Source organism: Tripterygium wilfordii, chromosome 16, assembly GCF_013401445.1.
Source record: "Tripterygium wilfordii isolate XIE 37 chromosome 16, ASM1340144v1, whole genome shotgun sequence".
Taxonomy (NCBI): Eukaryota; Viridiplantae; Streptophyta; class Magnoliopsida; order Celastrales; family Celastraceae; genus Tripterygium; species Tripterygium wilfordii.
Window position 1 is genome coordinate 2,050,616 of NC_052247.1, and position 20,278 is coordinate 2,070,893.

Sequence of the window (20,278 nt, forward strand, 5' to 3'; positions counted from 1 at the left end):
TTCCCCTTTCATCATCTTCAACTTATATATTAGAGTGTGTATGGATTGAGTTCATGTGACCTTGAAGGAAATCACTAAAATAGTTATGACAAGTAGCAATGGCCCATGGGATACCAGTTAGCAGGTACCAACTGCTGAAAAACATAATTGAAGAAATTACCACCCACAGATTGAAAGTATAAAAGTAAGAAAAAAGGGTATCTAATACAGAAAAAATGCAATATAATTTCATAAATTCCCTTTGCTGAATCATGTTAGTAAACAGTGAAGCACCAACCACTATAAGTCTATTATAACCAAACTCACATCTTCAAACCAATGCCTGTTTCAGGTCAAGAATGTTCTTCAACTCCATGGAGAATGGCGAAAGCATACGCGGACCTCATGTTCTTCTGATCCAACGCGAAGTTTGGGCACAATAATCTCAAGCATTGTGCCTGTCTCATCCCCATATGCTTCGAGTTTTGCATCGCCTGGAATGCGGTTTGGAAGGGGAATCTCCCTGACAAATTCCCCCCGAGGGCAGTGCTCCGGCGCTGGATCTGTTAGCTTAAATGTCCTATCATGCCTCTTAATAAATGGCACACAGGCTGTGCTAACACAAGATATCTTTACAATTCCATTTGCGTCAGTGTTCCTCCAAGTAACTTTAACCCTATGTATATCCACGAAGGGTAAGCTAACAATAATTAAGAACCCTTCATCGTCTTCATATATAGTTTTTGATGCAGTAACAGGCCCACAAATATTCTTCATTGTGCCGCTAAACTCGTTTACCCAAGCTGGCTCAACTGGGTGGATTTTCATGTCCAGACCTCTGTCAGAATGCAGAGTAGGCAAACATTCATCATTGTTAAAATGTGCAAAGGAATCCTTCCGTTTGTGGGAGACGGGGGAAAGATCCATTGCATCACCACTGCTGATGTGGTCTGGTGGTGGAGTTGATAAATTCAAAGCAGTACCATTCAGCAATTTTCTTGCGTGCTGATTAACGCCAGTCAATGGGAGGGCTGGCCGCTCAACAATGAATTCAGCGTTTGAAATATTCCTCCAAGATCCAAAATCACTGGCTTCTTGTGGGATACCGAAGTTTATATCTCTCCCTGTGAGTCCCATCCACCTTTTCTTTTCCTCCTCATCAAGATTCATGAAGTTGGGTGACCGAACAACTTCAATCCCATGAACACACTGAGGGTTCGAAAGACCCCTGTAGTGCTTCCTTTGCATCCTATGAGAACGGACAAAACCCTTGTCCACACTATATGGAAATGGGCGCTCACCTTGACGTGAATGCCCATTCATATAACTCCTAAGCTGCATCTTACCCAGTGCATTGTCAGGCCGTTCCTTGAAAACCCACATGTACAAGTTCTCCATATCATGCTGAACCAAGAAAGCATCAAGCTGCAAGTTCGATTTCTCATACCCAGACACACCATTGCTGTCCCTAGTTATTTTACACTTGGACTTGTCATTTAAAACAGGCTTGAAGTAGAAACTAAAGAAGAACCACGCACCCCACATGCTATCAATCCGCTTGGCACATTTTCGTGCAACTTTTGAGATGTTAACAACTGCCTCAGCCCCATAAATTTGATTCCCAAGGCCAGCATCCAAGATGTCACAAGGGTCATTCCAAGTCAGTGGAGTTGGACAAGGCTCAGAGAACAATGGGAGATTAATATCAGGTGGTTGAGAAAAGAGGGCTGATCGGTTCATCTCTCTCTCCAATTCATCATGTGATAAAGAACCCGAATCCATTGACAAAAATGTGGATGGAGGATAATTCTCTACGGTCAAAGTTGTGACGCCGGCCTCCCCCATGTTTTCTCCTCCCTCGCGATGTTCGGGTTCCTACTTTCTAGGTTATGGGTGTAACTTCCAATCCCAAAGACACCACCTCACAAGCATCTTCATGAGTAAATCAGAAACCAGAAAATATTGCCAATAATATATCAATCAACAAAACCAAAGAGACAACTCATAGATATCTTCATGATTCAAACCTTCAAAAGGACCCTTGGAGAAAATCACAAAGCATAATCAAGCATCAAGCAAGCAGCAAGAGCCAAATAAAGTACTACCATCATCGAAAGGTCACCGACCTGAAACAAGAAAGTAGCAAATTAAGAAGATCATTAAATCAAGACGAAAAGCTTAATTCCTCTACATCATTGAAATTTTCACATATATGCATATAAACACAAATTATTATTTTTTTTGGAGAAAGCAATAGAAATCTCGCAAGCAGAAGAAAAGACAGCAAGATTTCATGCTTCCCCATCTGTTTCAATGGATTTTGACTTTCAAGTATTTTAAAAATCTCACCTTCACAAGACCATAAGTCCCATTAAGCTCAATTGACGTAATTTTTCTTCTTTTTATCTTCCCTTTCAATTGTTCTCCAGATCCCCAATCGATATTCAACATTCCAAGTTCAGTTTCTCTCGTTCTCCCAGACTTTCTCACCAACCAAACAAAATAAACAATAAAAGCCAACGATTCGACAAGCCCCAGAAATCAAAAGTCCCCCAATCGTAGCAAGAACAGTACAGATTCAAATCAATCAAACGAAGAAAAAAAAAAAACTAACCCATAAAAATTAAAATAAAAAGGGAAGGAAAAAGAAAAATCAACAACAGATTCAAAAATTACCCAAAAGGAGAGGAGGCTTCGATTCCAACGAAATCAGAGACTTGCACGAATGAATCCCCCGTTATTTTAGAAAGGAGAGAGAGAGACAGACAGACAGGAAAATAACGGAGTCTGGCTATGGAGACGGAGTTGTTTGCCGACATGAGATAACGCTGCCGTGACCAGATAGACGACATTAGTTGACGTTGACGTTGACGTTGACGGTGACGGTGACGGTGACGGTGACGGTGGATATTTGGATTGATATTCGTATAAAAAGTGACCAGAAAAGGTAAGAAAAAAGCAAAACTATTTTATTAGTTTGCCAAATGATTGAAAAAGAAATTCATGTTAATTAATGCATGCCTAAAAGATAAATCTTTTTTTAACCGAGAATCACACCGTATAAGTTTGCATCTTTATATATTATATGAACTAAACTTGAGTCATCAGACTTGCTTACGCACAAAAGTTTCTCATCTGACAATATGATAAGTTAGGTTAAAACTCATCCCGTGAACACGAATATATTGTGTCCGGTGATAATTGAACTCATGATCTTCCGAGAGATTAAACACTAGGCTATAACTTAATTGATTTATATATAATGTCATTGGTTTATTCCTCAAATATTTTTAAAAAAGTGATTAGTTTGCTCATCTAATCCACTTATAAATTATAATATAAGTAATTGCTCTATAATTATCATAAGATACAAAATACGCAATCATGTAAATGATTGAGAATCACGAATAACTCAGATGACACTTGTGTGTAAAATATCTCATAGAGATCTCGAGTTCGAACCTCCTCCACCCACTTCCCTGTAATAAGAAAAACAAAAGCATTGCGGTTGGAGATTCCATTCACTTTATAGTTTATATAATATTATTAAACCATGAAAAGATAGAAAGAAAAAAAAAAGCCATAGTGATAGCTAAAAAGTGTCTTAAAAGGAAATTAAAAAATATATATTCAAGCAAGGAACTAGTTATTAGGTGATTAGTGTTTTTTTAATATGGAATGAGGTGATTAGTTGCATAAGTGAGTCATAACGTGTATTCTATGTATGTAGTAATATACTATTCTTAGTTCCTATACCGCCTCAACGGCCCAAGCCCATGAGAACTGTGATCATATGTGGCCCAAACAACACCGGGAATTCGATTGTGGAGCTAATCCCGGCCCATGAGTAACATAAAGATATGGGCCTGGCAGCCCATGATGGCATGTGTGCTGTTTGTTTGTCTGAATTTGAAGATGGTGAAGAGCTAAGCACTATGCCCGAATGTTTGCGTTCATATAACGTGGCATGTATTGATATATGGTCCTCTAGTTACACAATGGCCAATGCCTGCACCCACACAGTGCCTTCGCGATTGTCGAACAGGTGCCCAGTTTCGAAAATATAGCTCAAATACTACAAACCAATATCACTTTTTTTGGACTAAAGATTCGTTCGGTTTTGCTCTTCTTGAACCGTCGTCATTGGTTCTTAAACTCGGAAAACAAATTATTTATGCGTGCAATACTTAATTTTTGCGTAACTTCTCCGAGTTGATTGGAGAGTTTAACTCTTCATATTAACACCCTGCGACTTATTAAATATTCAGAGAGTGTGAGACGATTCAAATGTCGAGATTTATAATCGTTTGGTTGATCAAACTCATGAATTTAGTTGAACAATTTTCAACTACCTTTCTTGATGGTCTTACATGTACATCATAAGCTTGCAAGAAAACATTGCTTATCAACACCAATGCATATCAAAACTTGCAAGCAAGACCTTAAGTCATACCCTAATATTATAAGGTAATTGAAAATAAACTATTGAGTAACAAAGTAAACAAAGATTTCCAGATATTATTTATCTTCCCTAAACTGCCCTCGGACATATCTTTTAATCATACCAACAAAAGAACCTTCTTAAAGGAGGGGTATTATGGTAAACTACTATAAACAATCACTACAGTTTCAGTGACAGATCACTTTCATATATTTTTTTTTATTTGTGATCCCATGTGAGCATCTCTTGAAGGACGAGACCTCACAACCATACATGAATTTACTTGCCGACTTTTGCCCTCATCAGCTTTTTTGTTTCTTTTATCCAACACCTGGTTTTCTATGAGTATGAAGGAGAGTTTTCAATATCATCTTTGTGGGTCTATTTTTTTTTTTAATGTAAACGAAGAAATCATCTAAGACACGGTGACATTAAACCCCGTCCTATACGAAAAACTTTGGATACGTGAGTTCCCCCGTTCTACACGGATAAGGCAATTAGGGGGTTTACTTGGAATATGCTATTTGTGCCCAAAGATGGGTAATTATTTCAAGTGTGCTATTTGTTAAAGTGGGGTTTTAGAGTAAAAAAGCTTATCTAATCATGGTTCATCATTTTAGGATGTGATTTTCAGACAAAAATTGGGTTTCTTGGATTGTTTTAGCTGGTGGGTTTCTTGGACTATGCACTTTTTTTGTTGATAAACATTGGGAGTGTTAAACACACAAGTAGGGTGTTTTTTTTTTTTTTTTCCCCTTTCTGTTTGCAGTTAAAGCTGGCTCTTCCATCTTTAGGCAGTTTCATTAGAGTTTCAGTCAAAAAGGACATCAACTGGGTGGTTCTCAGTCTTGGCTTATGTTCAGGGAAGATTTGGACTATTCCACTCTCTTTATTGGTCTTTCAAGACAGATGCATACAGTAATTGTTTTGTTTTGTTTTCTGGGCTACTAATTCCTTTGTGGGTTTGAGTATTTGTGATGGGATTTTGAAGGAAGAAAAGTTGTTTTTATCTCCTGATGTGATTTTGAGGCAAAAAGATGAAGTCTTTGAGTGGTGTGGGACTTGGGTTGAGTGTAGTTTTTGGGTGTCTTTTGTTGGCTCTTGTTGCTGAACTCTGCTACATTTTATGGTGGAAGAAGAGGATCACCAACAGTGAAATTGAAGATGATAGCTATGGCAGTCCAGCAAAGCAGCTTCTGTTCATGTTCTGTTGGAGAAAACCATCTTCATTGAGAGTCACAGACACTCTTGTTCATGAACCAGAAGCACAGATTCACAGTTTGCATTCAAACAATAATGATTTCCTGCTCAAGGCTTATGGTGATAATGATGATGATATGGAGACAGAACTGTTGGGTCTGAACAGCTTGACAGGGCCACCAAGATTTCTCTTCACAATTGTGGAAGAAACAAGAGAAGATTTGGAGTCTGAAGATGCCAAGTCCAAGAGTGCAAAAGGGTCAAGAGGTAGGAGCCTGAGTGATTTAATTCTCACTGTGGAGACTCCATATCTAACTCCTCTAGCTTCTCCATCATTTTTTACACCTCCACTTACCCCTTTAGACTCCACCTCATGTAAGGGATTCAATCCTCTCTTCTTTGAATCATCAACTGATGCAGAATTCAATAGAATAAGGTCATCACCACCTCCCAGGTTCAAGTTCTTGCAGGATGCTGAGCAGAAACTGTACAGGCAAAAACTGATGGAAGAATCTGAGAAGAAAGTGAACAGTCATGATGGGTTTTCTCAACAATTTCTCTCTGGTTCAAAGTTCTTCAAAGATGAGGAAGAAGAGAGTTCTTTTATCACAATCATTGTTGATAGAAACAAAGAGAGAGAGCTTAAACACCATGGCACTTCTTCACAGATACTTCCTCTCAATTCACCACCACCAACAACATCTAGATCAGCAGCAGCAGCAGCAGCAGCAGCAGAAGTGGGTTTTGCTTAATTTTTTACTTTAATTGCTAGTTTTTTTTTCTTTAATTTTATGAGGGTTGTATCTGTTTAGGAGGTTTTGCTAATCAAAAGAAGAGTTTTTGTGGAGGGAGACAAAATCCTCTGCAAAATGATGTTGAAAGATGGACTTGGTGCTTAGTGGGGGGACTTGTGGGGTTTTGTTTTATTCAATCTCCATGTCTACTGAGCTGTCCCAGTACCTGTAATCATACTTGGTAATGGCACTACTGATGCAGTGATGTTCTTCTCCAGAGAAAACACTGTAGAAAAAGAAAATTCTTTTTTAAGACCAACACCACTTTCTTTTATATTTGTTCCCTTAATCCCTTATGCCTTTCTCCTTGCTTGTATTTTTTTATAATCGAGAATTCTCTGGTCCAACATACCCATTAGACAATTGGGTCAATTCCAAATTTGGGTTGCCTTAGCCGCTCTATACTAATAACAGGAAAGATTGGACTGAAACACATACGAGAATGCCTAAGTTACTGGATGCGGGAGTTAAACTTGCAACGTCCCGTACTTACATACTTGTTAAGGAGTTTTTGTATGATAATTTAACATGTTGTCTTAGTGTTTTATTAGCCACTCCAGCTTTTGGTACAAATTGATTTTTATTTCTTGATGAACATCTGAGATAGGACATTGAGAGAATTCTTAATGTGCCAAAGAAGTAGATTAGGGTTTTGCCTTGTTTTGTAAAGGAGACAACAATGGTGAAAGGTAGCGACCTGTGATGATGAGATACCTTGGCCCTTTTCCTAAACAACAACAGAGAGCACTTTCCCGTGAAAATGGCTCGTGCTTATCGATTCAAAAAAGTTTCTATCTTTAATAATTATGGCAGGAATAGCTTTTTCTCAGCTCATCACAACAACTAACATGGATGATAAACCTCTAGCACTCCGCTCGAGTGAACAGAACCACAAGTCTCTACAGTATCAAATTTAATGGTGTTGAGCGTGCTACCTTGTGATGACATGATTAAGTCTCTTGTCCCACATCATCCAAAGAGAAGTGCAAAGTATATAATATAATACGCAAAACTTCCAAACTAATAATGACATGATTAAGTCTCTTGTCCCACATCATCCAAAGGGAGGTGCAAAGTATATAATATAATAGGCAAAACTTCCAAACTAATAATAAGCGTCCGGATAAAGTGTTACTATGTAACAAAGATATCCAGCCCCATTCAGCATAGTTTGATGATGATTGGAATCTCTACGATCTATCAACCTTGTTAACCATGAACAAAGAATGTGAAGTACTAAAGATTTCTTGTGTAAATTGGACAGGTTAAAATACCAAAACAAAAAGATAAAAATGAATCAATGTGACGTGAAATCTTTGGAAGAAAATCTGTCTGAGAATCTGAGAGTTTGGTTGTGGACAAGAAATGAAAGTTTTACCTTCCAGGACAAACCTTCTGAGTAAATTTTAGCCTCAAAAGTTCAGGTGATGTGTGGCATGTTGAATTGATCAACGGCCAGCAATTCTTCTTCCCAAAAAATAGAAAATGACATGGCACTCAACTTGGCCAGTAATCAAGACAAAACCAATCAGAAACAAGGGTACATGATGCAGAAACCACATTTTGATTGTGATAATCCATAGTTCTATGTTTTTGAAAAATGCAAATATGAAATCAAGCAGCAAATCTTTTAAAGAAGATCAAGAGTGAAGACACCGGTTAGGAAATGAAGATCTTACTCTGGTTGGCCATGAAACAATACCCTTTATTCTCAATAGATTCTGTGAAGAAAAAAAACATCAGCAATGTATAGCTTACAATCAAAGATGCCCTTATCAGTTAACAAAATGCATGTTATGATTAGATATAACCTTCTATAAATGAACATACAATCGACATGATACAATTTTGAATTCGACCAGAAACAGTCGTGTGAATCAGCATGTGCCAATAAGATGAGGAATAATCAATTCAGATCCCCAAAAGATAAAGATCTGTTATTCCCAGTTCAACACAGAGTGGGTTGAGGCCAGGTTCTTCCATCATGCTGAATGCAGTGTATCCATAGTAGGAATGATATAGATCAGGCAGCTCTCCCGGGAATTTGCTGAATCCACCATACTGGTGCAGTAACAAATACGAGCAACTAAATAACCATCAAGTCAATGCAAGGATATAATCACATCTAATCATATTACATGCATGGTAAATATTCTCTGAGTATCAGACTGACAGACTCTAACTAGTTCACAATTTCTATTGCTTTTATTTTGTTTAGATTGAACATAAACATAACGAATCAAACATTTTCTTTTTTTTCCTCCCAATAATCATCTTACTCGTTTAGTGATTGAATAATATCATTTCGTAATTTGATCCGCAGGTTACTATTTCCAGGTTTAACTATAAAAACAGTTGTTCAAGGTGGCCTGGCTTCAAATGGCACCATTTCAGTATCCAGTTTCAGGTATCATGGGTAGAATTCTCTACTTCAGAATTTTTAAACCATGAGTGCCACAAAATGGATTAATTATGCAATTGATCAATAAATGATAAATGACGCATCTGATCAATAAATGATGGATCCCGCAATTGAGAGAACCTAAACAAAAAGTGGTAAGGAGAAGGAGTAGTACCTCCGACTGACAAGTCAGTAAAAATCCATGCAGAGCTTTGCTGTCAATGAATTTGTGGCCTCCTAACATCTTAAGAACTGCCCAGACCCTACAAAAGCAAATTGTAATTCTCAGGACATGGTAAATCTAGCTTCTCGCATACAACATTGAACATCCTACAGTTTTACTTACCAAAATGCATAACATGTATCACTAGGCTTATTGGGTCTACCTTGAAATCCACCATCGCCAGCTTGTCTCTGCAATGGACAAAAAGACATACTGGCTATATAAGTTTCAAGGCAAAAGGAAAAATAATTGGACTACCTTATATGTGATATTATATGCCCTCTAATTTAAGAAGCCTAAATCCAGCAGCATTTTTGGTTTTAATGACCATTACACTCAAAAAGCTACAACTTTAAGGAGCAGTAATGTGTACTGCTTCCCTCCAAAATAAGAGAGAGAGAGAGAGAGATTCAAAGAGGTAAACTGGCCTGCAAGCACCAGTCCAGCAGCATCGGAACATCTATGATGGATGATTGTGTAGCTTTAGATAGAAGGTTGTCTTCTAGATATCCCATTAATCGCAGAGATGCAACAGCACAGTAACTTGCACCACCTGAGCCACTAAGATGAAAATTGTTGGTAAATATCAACAAAATGCGGATTAGAAATTGATGAAACTACGACAAGTAGCATATTTTCTGGATGTGAGCAGTGGTATATATTCCCCCCTTATGTAATGATACCCAAAATTAACATCAGCATATACGGGACTCGAATGCATGGAAACTGGAAGGAAAATTGAAAAGACGTTGAAAAAGTAAGCAACCATCACTTGCGTCATAATCCACTTCCCATGCTTAGTTATCAGGAGTCACTACTCTACTAAAGCTATAATAGTATTGATAAGGTTGCAACATCTACTTTCACCGTCTAAATGCACAAAATTAAGGAACCAAGACCAACAATAATATAAACTTTGCGTCAACTCACCATGAGATTCTGAACCAGGAATCAACCCAAATCCTCCATCATATGACTGAAAAAAAGAGAACAAATGAGAGTTGAAAGTGTACAGAGTATTGCAAGAACATAGATCAGATGCAAATTGACCTTGAGAAAACTACCCTTTACAGACCTGGCAATTTAAGATGTAGTTCTTGGTTTTCTCCTTGTCCATACCACTCCAATCCTCCAGCATGGAACAGATTGCAGCTGATATGTCAATTAGCTAAACTGAAATTACATTGTATAAAAGCTTAAACAGCTTCATTATACATCTATAACTACTTTGTTTCTTACCCGCACAATATACAAATCGAAGATCCTTCTCTGCACCAATATGAATGGGCATGAAACTGACAGAACAATAAAATGTTAGGAAGTTAGTTCAGCTTCATGCCAGTGAAATAATGCCAAACTGAAGGTAAAATCACTATTTCAAGTCTTCAAATTCAATTAAAATTTAAAATCACATACCCCATGTCTCAACCCCGAATAAATTAAATGTAAAGTAACAGTAACCCAAACCTTCCATCAGGATGCTGAAGGTTCTTCATTGATGTCAATATAATTTCCGACTCAATACGGGAGAAATCATAACCAACAATCTTAAGTATGGCTAGGGCACAATATGTGCTTGCCAGGTGACCACAATTGTGCACCAAAACCTAGAGTCAAATAAAGCATCAAAAGGTCAATAACAGGAAGAGGACATTTATATCACAGATATTATCATTGGCTCAAGATGAGCAAAAGCAAAACAGTACACAGCACAGCCAGTAAATAAAAAAACTTTTGTACCCCATTGTCGTCTGGAGGAAATTGAGATGTTCGGGAACCATGGAACCCATAAAATTGACCTGTAGGAAAACTGACAGCTCATTAGACAACCTCCTTTCATCTCCACCTCCACCGTTAAACCAATAAATTAAGGACAGGGAGCAGAACATCAAAAATAGTGTGGATCAATGAGCCTCCTTGCAGTGAACAAATGAAGAATAACATCAGAGTCATATTTATCAAGCAAGCCTATACCATTGTTGATTTCATCTTTATTTCTTGGGTGAGCTTGGAACGATAGAACCAAATTGACAACAGCAATCTTGTCAATCTGAAAGAAAAGCAAGCAAAAGATCCTTCCTTTATAAGATCCAAAGAATAAATAAGTGCGCATACACCAATACATAACCAATATACACATGGGTTGCGTGTTCAATACAATCAAAAACTCTCCAAATTACGATTGTTCTTTTCATTAGTTCAATTACTAAGCTACCCAATTACCTAAATTCGGTTAATTTTACATCGTTAGACAAAAAAAATAAAATAATACATGTAAATTCGTTTTCTCAGCTTATGGGATTTTCTCGGAAACCAAACAAGTTCAGTCATTAGGTAAGTCAACAGCATTTTTGGAATAGATAATAGGCAAAAGTAGAGAGATTACTCGCTCAAGGGCATTGAGTATATGGAAGCCAGAGATGACGAAGTAGACGAGCGTGAGGTGGTTGATCTCTTGCGTCTGATAAGGATGCGGTAGCAGCTGGTACATCATCTCCAGGAATGTCAGGTGCCGATCTCTGTCGAATGAGATCATCGGAGCAAAACGTGGAGATTCTACTTCCTCTTCTTCTCCCTCTGTTGCTGCCATGGCTACGAGCTTGGGCTCTGACAACTGTTAAGTCTCGGCTGAGACGGATCGTTTTTTATGGCCTGGGCTGGGCTTTTACTTATTGGGCCCAATCCCTTAACCCTGATCAAACCTTAACCCGACCTACAAACAATATAGACACACATATATATATAGAGAGAGAACCCGAAGGAGGAATTTCGTCGAGCGGTTGGTGTGCGAGGCAGGACAGTACAGCGCAGTTGCTATGAAGGCTAACAAGAGAACTCTTTTGACACTTCCCCAGAAATGCAAGGTCTTACCTTTCTCTTTCTGTCTCTGCAATAAGCCGTTGAATTCGTTAATTTATTATTTGTTGGCATGAGCTTGTTGTGGTTAACCTTGAAAGCTTTTGCAGAGTATACTGGCTTCGAACTGGATAGGACACCTCAACACTGTTAAAGCTGACGCCAAGGGAAGGTGGGTTTGCTTATAATCTTATCTAGTGGTTGAATTGGGTTTCTTTACATTGCAAAATGGAAGTGTGTTCTATGTACAGTAAGTTAAGAAGGTGGTTTTTGTGATGATTATTGGTTGCCTTTTGATTTTGGGTTTTTGTTAGCAAGGAGGACATATATACTTCAAAGGTTAAGTATATACTCAAGAAGGGAAGGCCGTATATTTGGGTACCGGAAAAGGAATTGCATAATGTGGTATGCTTCTCTCGTCCCTACTGTTTAAGTAGTTGTTGTAATATTATTATCAGTGGCTTCAGTTTGTAAATATGGCTGATATTGTTAAGGTTTTATGATTGTGTCGCTTTTGTTTTCCAATGTAGAATACAGTCATTGACGAGCGTGGTTCATTTGCTGTGGCCAGTCCCTTTCCTGGACCTTTGGCAAATTTACTTAAATCAATGAAAATGGTTTGTGCCAATTCAGTCTTGCATAACTTTTCTTGTTTAGTTGCTTAACTACTCCTAAAGGAATAAAGAAACAGCCCTGTAAGAACACACAACGCTTCAATGATGCATAATGTTAGAAATCTAAAACTGTTGAGCAAGTCTACTAGATTTAATTTAACATTTTAACGGAATTGTGTGAATTTGGCAGTTGCCAGCTCGGATTGCTCTAACTGGGGATGTTGTGTGTCTTAAAGAAGACAAGGTAAAAGATATCCTTCTCATATCATGGAAGTTTCCTATTGCTTATGTTCTTATTTCTTTATGGTTAGACTGTACCATGTAATACATTTACTATTATCTTAGGGTGATGAGCATATGTATTTCAATTTTTAGCTAGGACATTTAACTTGCGGATATATTAATTTAAGAATTACATTTGCAGCATAAAATAAATTCACCAATTTTCTCTTAATTTATTTGCATATTATCGTAGAATCTTGCTGCTGAATATTCTTTTCTTAATCTCTTGCAGGCTAAGTTAGCAACAGAAAGCCTTAATAACATCATCCAGTCTGAACAGAGTGCAATTAGTGAATCCAGTTTTACGGTTTCTGGTGTCTTACGTTCATCTAATCTTATTTCTACATCTCGAAGTGAAAGCCTTAAGGAGCTACTTAATGAAGATGAAAAATACACCATTTATAGGTTCAATCTGAGGTGAGAGAAAGCTTCACTCATTGTTTTGTCTCGCTCTTAAATCACATTATTTCTGAATGTGGAGATTTCCATCATTATTGCTTCGGACTTTAGTTATCATGTGATGGATTTTTCTGAATGAACTTGTTTGGATTTTTCTGAAGAAGATATAATAGTTAATCCCAAATTCTAGAAGTTAGAGCTGTCTGCCAAATGTGCATAAGGATGTTTCTCTTGTTTTTATTTCCTTGTTACACTAGTTTTAGCATTTGTTTTCGGTAGGGGCTATTGCAAACCTAATTTCTGTGACCATCATCCTGCCAAATTAAGGGGGATAATAAAAGATGCTGACATTCCTAGGGATACAAGAATCTGACTTTCCTTACATATTCCTCAAATTCATCTTATTGAGCATCTTATTTTCTTGTGGCTGAAGAACATGCTAGGGGTGCACCCACAGCTCCATCACCGGCGTATCTATAATATAATAATAAGAGTACCGTGTTTTAGTGGGTGACTATAGAACTTCATATTATGCTTTTGCTAGCTAGGGTGCTCATTAGGAATCATTGTTCTCAGGAAAGTTGATCATTTTGCTAATAAAAAACTTCAGAACATGTAAAGTATTATATGTATCATGCTCCACTATGGAGAAGGAACTTCTAGCTTGGTACAATCTGAGCGCTAAAAAGAATAGGAGAGTACTTTTCAGATTCTTTCTACATCCATTATTTGGATATCTGGAGGGAGAGGAATAGTAGGATTTTTCAATTCTAAATTCCCAGTGAGTTTCAGCTTTCCCTGGAGAACCTTCTTTTGTAACAATGTTCTTGAGGCCATAAGTTCAGCCTTGGTGATCTCTGGTTTGCACCATCCTCAATAATTGTTTAATATTCAAAAAATAATAATTCCTGTGACATAAGTTCAGCCTTCTTTTGTAACAATTTCTTGAGGCCATAAGTTCAGCCTTTGTGATCTCTGGTTTGCACCATCCTCAATAATTGTTTACTATTCAAAAAATAATAATTCCTGTGACATCTAGGGCAAAACAAGAAATTTAAACTTATGTCTGACATTCCTTATTATCCAGTTCATGCACATTTGTTGATGGCTATGGAGGCACTCATGAGGTAGACTTGGAACATATTGAAGCATCTAAAGTTGACCCCTTAGGTAAGATCCTTGCTCAAGAAAAGATGAATGCTCTGTTTTGAGCATTATGGTTTGTGTATACTTGTAGTATGGCCATTGCCATATAATAACGTCTTGAATTTGTTTTGAATATAGCAACTTATTCTGCAATGCTAATAGATGGCATCAATCAAAGTGATGCAAGACGTAGAGCCCTGACGCTTTTCTGTTTTGTATACCTAAATGCAAATGCAAGAGTAAGAATTTCGCCCGCATTTTTGCTTTTAGTGAATACTATGTCAATTACCTGTAGATAACTAGATATGAATTGGTGCTTCATTTCCAAATTTGTCACAATTACACATTAATTATGCTATTCTGTAGTTAAGCTGTCTCCTATACTTTCAGAACAGAAATGGGAGTGGACCAGAAATGCCATACTTCGCTTAATGTGATTGAACTTTAGGAGTAGAAAACGTTCTCTCTATTTTTGGTAGTTAAAAATTTGTGTTGATAATACACTTTTTCTTCCGCTAATTATGACACGGCCAACCTTTTTTTTTTTTAATTAAGACTTGTTTTGTTCTTCTCATATGACTCTAGTAAGTTTAACGGCTTATTGTTTGAACACTAACTGCATGGATACATGGTATTTCTAGTGTCAAAATGATAACTTGTCATTATATGCCTTCTAATTGCCTTCTGAGAGCCATTGAACTGCCTGTATTCGTCAAGGATGCATATATGTTCTCTATCGACCACAAGGGGTTTGATGTTCTGGGGAAGGTTCCTAGTCAAGCGACAAAGGACGGGCTGGGTGAATACCACTGGAAGGAATTCAGGTTCATTTTCAAAGAAGAGGCGCACGATATTGAAACTTTCTGCAGTCACCTCGTGGAGATGGAGGAGGAGGCTGTCAAAAAAGTTTCAAGCTCCAGCGGTTTACAATGAGCTTAGTTTTAACCCAACAGAGCGAAGGGCCTTCCATTGTTCCATCTTTTCATAGTATTCCTGTCATCTTGTTTAGACCGAGTTATCTTGCATTTGTTTTGTTGAAACACATATCTTGTTGAAGTTAATGGTAAGACATTAGAATTTGAAATACAAGTAGATAATATAGTATAGATGATATAAACAAAAATTTCATATTCTTTAACACAAATTTTCTTTCATAGTACCGTTGACGTTCACTAAATGCATGAGAATTTCTTCCCAAGTCAATTTCATTGTTCAGCACTCCAGCTTCTCTGCATACCAAAACTCCAATATGAAATTTTTTAACCACCAAAACTCCGAGGGTTAATTATACTTTAACGCATTGAAAGATAGGGATTGTTGGTGCTATAAAATATAATTAACCCAAAACTCCAATATAAATAAAGAAAAATGATTGAACTTGAACCCTTTGATACGAGTGGTCGATGGTTGATTTTCCAGCACCAAAAATAAGGATTGTAATGGTTGCTCTTCCAGCACCAAAAATAAGGATTGTAATGGTTGCTCTTCCAGCACCAAAAGAATTGTTACAAACCGGTGCTGTAAAAGTATATAATTAACCCAAAACCGAACCCTTTTGTACGAGCGGGTCGATGGTTGATCAAACAAGGTGGGAAGCAGTTTCCCCAATAACAGCTCAGTACACCTCATGGCCATTCTTACGACTACTGTGTTTAGAAACACACTAAAGGCAAAGCGCATCAAATTAATGAAATAGGTGAAAGAAAGGTAAACATCTCATTGCTTATAACTTAAAAAGTACCAGTCGAAGTGTATACCATACCTCCATGGTTATGGAACAATAAAGCAGTATTTAAGAACCGTTCTAAATTAACCAAAAGAAAAAACAACAATTGCCAAATTATCACCACCATATCACTGAATTGTAAACAGATTGGAAGTTTAGTCAACCTCCTCAATCTTGGGACCGGCACCACTGCCACCTGAAGGAGGGGCATCATCATCCATAGCAGCACCTCCCATGTCACCACCAGCGCCTTGATACATCTTAGCAATAATGGGATTGCAGATGCTCTCCAGCTCCTTCATTTTGTCCTCAAACTCATCAGCCTCTGCAAGCTGATTGCCATCCAGCCACTGGATTGCAGAGTCAATGGCATCCTCGATCTTCTTCTTCTCAGCTGGGTCAAGCTTTGAACCAATCTTGTCATCGTTCACTGTGTTCCTCATATTATAGGCATAGTTCTCCAAGGCATTCTTTGACTCAACCTTCTTTTTGTGCTCCTCATCTTCCGACTTGTACTTCTCAGCCTCCTGGACCATTCGTTCGATTTCATCCTTGGACAGTCTACCCTTATCATTGGTGATTGTGATCTTGTTCTTCTGCCCGGTGGTCTTGTCCTCAGCTGAGACATTCAAGATACCATTGGCATCAATGTCGAAGCAGACAGTGATCTGAGGAACACCCCTTGGTGCTGGTGGAATGCCAGAGAGTTCAAATTTTCCAAGCAAGTTGTTGTCCCTTGTTCTTGTTCTCTCACCCTCGTAAACCTGGATCAAGACACCAGGTTGATTGTCGGAGTAAGTAGAGAACACTTGCTCCTTCTTGGTGGGAATTGTGGTGTTCCTAGGAATCAAAACAGTCATGACACCTCCAGCAGTCTCCAACCCTAGAGATAGAGGGGTGACATCCAAAAGCAGCAGGTCCTGCACCTTCTCATTGCCCTCACCACTCAAGATGGCAGCCTGAACAGCAGCACCATAAGCAACAGCTTCATCTGGGTTGATGCTCTTGCAAAGCTCCTTTCCATTGAAGAAGTCTTGCAATAGCTGCTGCACCTTAGGAATCCTGGTAGAACCACCAACAAGAACAACATCATGTACAGTGCTCTTGTCCATCTTAGCATCCCTCAAGCACTTCTCCACAGGCTCCATACACTTCCGGAAGAGATCCATGTTGAGCTCCTCAAACCTTGCACGGGTTATGGTGGAATAGAAATCAATACCCTCAAACAAAGAATCAATCTCAATGGTAGTTTGAGCAGTTGAGGAGAGGGTCCTCTTTGCTCTCTCACAAGCAGTCCTCAGCCTTCTAAGTGCTCTGGGGTTTCCGCTGATGTCTTTCTTGTTCTTCCTCTTAAACTCCTGAGAAAAGTGGTTGACCATCCTGTTGTCAAAATCCTCACCTCCAAGATGGGTGTCACCAGCAGTGGCCTTCACTTCAAAGATGCCTTCTTCAATGGTGAGAAGGGAGACATCAAAAGTACCACCACCAAGATCAAAAATCAACACATTTTTCTCACCAACGCTGGTTGCTTTCTTGTCTAGACCATAGGCAATAGCAGCAGCAGTCGGCTCATTGATTATACGCATCACATTGAGGCCAGCAATAACACCAGCATCCTTTGTAGCCTGACGCTGTGAGTCATTAAAATAAGCAGGTACAGTGACCACTGCATTCTTTATAGTTGATCCAAGATAAGCCTCAGCAATCTCACGCATCTTAATGAGGACCATAGACGAGATTTCCTCAGCAGCAAACTGCTTGTCCTCACCCTTGTGGTTCACCACAATCATGGGCTTGTCACCAGGACCAGGAATGACCTTAAAAGGCCAGAGCTTGATGTCACTCTGAACAGGGGCATCACTAAATCTCCTACCAATCAACCGCTTTGCATCTGCACAGGTTGAGTAAATCAATAAATATGGACATCTATTGCATACAGGCAGATTATGTTAAAAATGATATAACAGGTACAACGTTTCAACATTGACATTGCAGAGATGCGTAATGGTGAATTTATCAGATAAAAATTCGTAATCGTAATAATCATAAAACTATTACAAAATTCCAAGTTTTTTCTCCTTTTTTCTAACCCAAAAAATAAATATACAGAGAAGATCAATTCTTGTTTTTCTAAGCTCTTTACACTGAAAAAAAAAACTAATGTCTATGCTTCCCAGTTAGATAATAATTCTCAACTCAAGTTACATCCTTGAGTAAGGTCGAAAATACTCAAATAGTAAGACATTCACGCATCAACCAAAAGAGGTGGAACAACCAGATCTTCTATTAAAAACAACAGATATCACACGAACAAAACAGCGCACAAATTGTAGAAGACTAAACAAACCTAAGAAAAGTACTATTGGCCAACACAAAAGTCGCACATCGATTCAACAGTGGAAGTTAAAGTCTTAGATCTAGATCTAGATCTACTGCAACAATAACAAATCCGGAAAACCACATTATAAGAAAAAGTTATCACACTAACAAAATCAACAACATAGTAGAACCAGAAGCAAGAATACAACCACGCAAGCCTTAAAAATAGAGTCAAAGAATAATCATTACCAAAAACGGTGTTGATGGGATTCATGGCGACCTGGTTCTTGGCTGCATCACCAATCAATCGCTCCGAATCAGTGAAAGCAACATAAGACGGGGTCGTCCTGTTTCCTTGGTCGTTGGCTATGATCTCAACTCTGTCATGCTGCCAAACTCCGACGCACGAATACGTCGTTCCTAGATCGATACCGATCGCTGGTCCCTCTCCCTTGCCTGCCATTCCTTCGCTAACACTAATCTCACAAAATTTACTAGATCTGAAAAGCTAAAACTGTGCCGCTGCGAAACGGCTTGCTAGGGTTTGCTACTTCCGTGGACGAAGTACGACATGGCTTGTGCTGGGATTTTATATTGTTTTTTGTTGGACTGTGGTTCTAGAATGTTCTGTCGGGGTGGTGACTCGATTCCCATTCGATTTTGTGGCTACGGACGGTTCAGATTTTGTGGAGACTAGTGAGTTAGGGCCCATGGACTAGAAACCGGCCCAATCCCATTATTCCAGGTCAATTACCCTGACCCAATTCCAATGACCCACCCGGAAACATTGTTTATTACTAATAAATATTTATTTAACAAGGTAAAAAAAATTATATGCTTCACCTTTTTTAACCACTTGGGTGATACTGTAGTGGTTAATCTCTCTGAGTCAAACTGCATAGACTTGAAAAGTCTTGAATTCAATTTTCAATGGTAGCAATGTCTTCGGGGCCACTCGATGGGCTATGACCCAACTTATTTTGTCGTTGGGTTAGAAACTTATGTATGTACATATTAGATATTCAAATAACAAACTTGTATGGTGTCGTTATTGATTAAAAAAAATATATGTTAAAAAAAAACCTTATTTGACACCTCGTATATGTGCTTAGTTGTGGATGTGGAAACGGAGCTTTCTTACCCTGACGTTTCAGTCCAGCTGAGGTATTATGTGCTTTGGAGAGTTTGGACCCTTCTAAAGCCCGCACGTATTTATTTCAAGAAATAATCTCAACTCACCCACTCAAGCTCATAACCTTTAGTTTGGGAGTGTGAATACCCAAGTTACCAACTCAACTAGAAATCCACATTAGCCATATTGTGATTCACCTTACACTTGCTCTCTAATTAATAGACCCATTTTGGAAGTGGTGAATAATTGCTCCTATTACCGAGCTTTTCAATCATTAAGGCCAGACTGACTAATTGCAGTCAAAGACAATTACTCACAAGGATGAAATAGAGATTTGAGGATTTAATAAGGAGCAGAGGAGTTCTTGTGATTTGGTGGTGGTTCACTTGCATGAGATGTGATGTTCAATTCTCTCATTTCTCAAAATACCAATAATTTAAACACTCGAGTCAATAGTTGGAGTGATAAATATGATGTGTATTATCTTAGTGACCAAAATTCGAACCCCTTTTCCCTTCTTTTTTTTTTTAAAAACCCAATAATTTAATGCTTCACCCATAAAAAATAAATATTAGAACGAAGTATACATACATCTGATTTTGACTTGTTTATCACTTTGATGATGTATAATCACCATATTTAGGGTTGTTTTTCAATTTTTGTACACATTTACTTTATTAGGATCATGATTTGATTCTCTAATTCTCTCGTTTTTTTAGTTTATAACTTTGATAATACATTTACATGATTAGGGTTGTTTTTTATT

General features: G+C 38.1%; 5 protein-coding genes across 8 annotated transcripts; 2 read left to right on the top strand and 3 right to left on the bottom strand.

Annotated features, from left to right (window-relative positions):
- Window positions 1-149: 149 nt before the first annotated feature.
- Window positions 150-2,795, bottom strand: LOC119981105. Of its 3 annotated transcripts, XM_038824109.1 has the most exons (3): window positions 2,656-2,777; window positions 2,329-2,460; window positions 150-2,105 (listed from the first exon to the last, which is right to left on the bottom strand). In XM_038824109.1, the coding sequence occupies exon 3, from the start codon at window positions 1,822-1,824 to the stop codon at window positions 346-348; it is 1,479 nt and encodes a 492-aa protein (XP_038680037.1). In that variant the 5' UTR covers window positions 1,825-2,105; window positions 2,329-2,460; window positions 2,656-2,777; the 3' UTR covers window positions 150-345. The 3 variants fall into 3 exon arrangements, with proteins under 3 accessions (XP_038680037.1, XP_038680035.1, XP_038680036.1); XM_038824107.1 differs by lacking the exon at window positions 2,329-2,460 and having other exon boundaries at window positions 2,656-2,795; XM_038824108.1 differs by lacking the exon at window positions 2,656-2,777 and having other exon boundaries at window positions 2,329-2,647.
- A 2,662-nt stretch (window positions 2,796-5,457) lies between these two features.
- Window positions 5,458-7,331, top strand: LOC119981268. Its single transcript, XM_038824325.1, has 2 exons — window positions 5,458-6,274; window positions 7,228-7,331. The coding sequence occupies exons 1-2, from the start codon at window positions 5,458-5,460 to the stop codon at window positions 7,329-7,331; spliced, it is 921 nt and encodes a 306-aa protein (XP_038680253.1).
- A 767-nt stretch (window positions 7,332-8,098) lies between these two features.
- Window positions 8,099-11,674, bottom strand: LOC119981466 (geranylgeranyl transferase type-1 subunit beta). 2 transcript variants are annotated; one of them, XM_038824591.1, is made up of 11 exons: window positions 11,425-11,673; window positions 11,013-11,088; window positions 10,779-10,837; window positions 10,506-10,645; window positions 10,278-10,333; window positions 10,114-10,190; window positions 9,969-10,014; window positions 9,467-9,591; window positions 9,162-9,229; window positions 8,991-9,078; window positions 8,099-8,475 (listed from the first exon to the last, which is right to left on the bottom strand). In XM_038824591.1, exons 1-11 carry the CDS (start codon window positions 11,626-11,628, stop codon window positions 8,326-8,328), a joined length of 1,089 nt encoding a protein of 362 aa, XP_038680519.1. In that variant the 5' UTR covers window positions 11,629-11,673; the 3' UTR covers window positions 8,099-8,325. The 2 variants fall into 2 exon arrangements, with proteins under 2 accessions (XP_038680519.1, XP_038680520.1); XM_038824592.1 differs by having other exon boundaries at window positions 8,288-8,500; window positions 11,425-11,674.
- A 53-nt stretch (window positions 11,675-11,727) lies between these two features.
- On the top strand, window positions 11,728-15,468 carry LOC119981467. The gene is made up of 9 exons (XM_038824593.1): window positions 11,728-11,902; window positions 12,005-12,066; window positions 12,209-12,299; window positions 12,425-12,511; window positions 12,699-12,752; window positions 13,023-13,207; window positions 14,277-14,359; window positions 14,474-14,574; window positions 15,053-15,468. The coding sequence occupies exons 1-9, from the start codon at window positions 11,855-11,857 to the stop codon at window positions 15,266-15,268; spliced, it is 927 nt and encodes a 308-aa protein (XP_038680521.1). The 5' UTR covers window positions 11,728-11,854; the 3' UTR covers window positions 15,269-15,468.
- Window positions 15,469-16,030: 562 nt separating this feature from the next.
- On the bottom strand, window positions 16,031-18,952 carry LOC119980853 (heat shock cognate 70 kDa protein 2-like). Its single transcript, XM_038823657.1, has 2 exons — window positions 18,630-18,952; window positions 16,031-17,952 (listed from the first exon to the last, which is right to left on the bottom strand). Exons 1-2 carry the CDS (start codon window positions 18,841-18,843, stop codon window positions 16,217-16,219), a joined length of 1,950 nt encoding a protein of 649 aa, XP_038679585.1. The 5' UTR covers window positions 18,844-18,952; the 3' UTR covers window positions 16,031-16,216.
- Window positions 18,953-20,278: the final 1,326 nt, after the last annotated feature.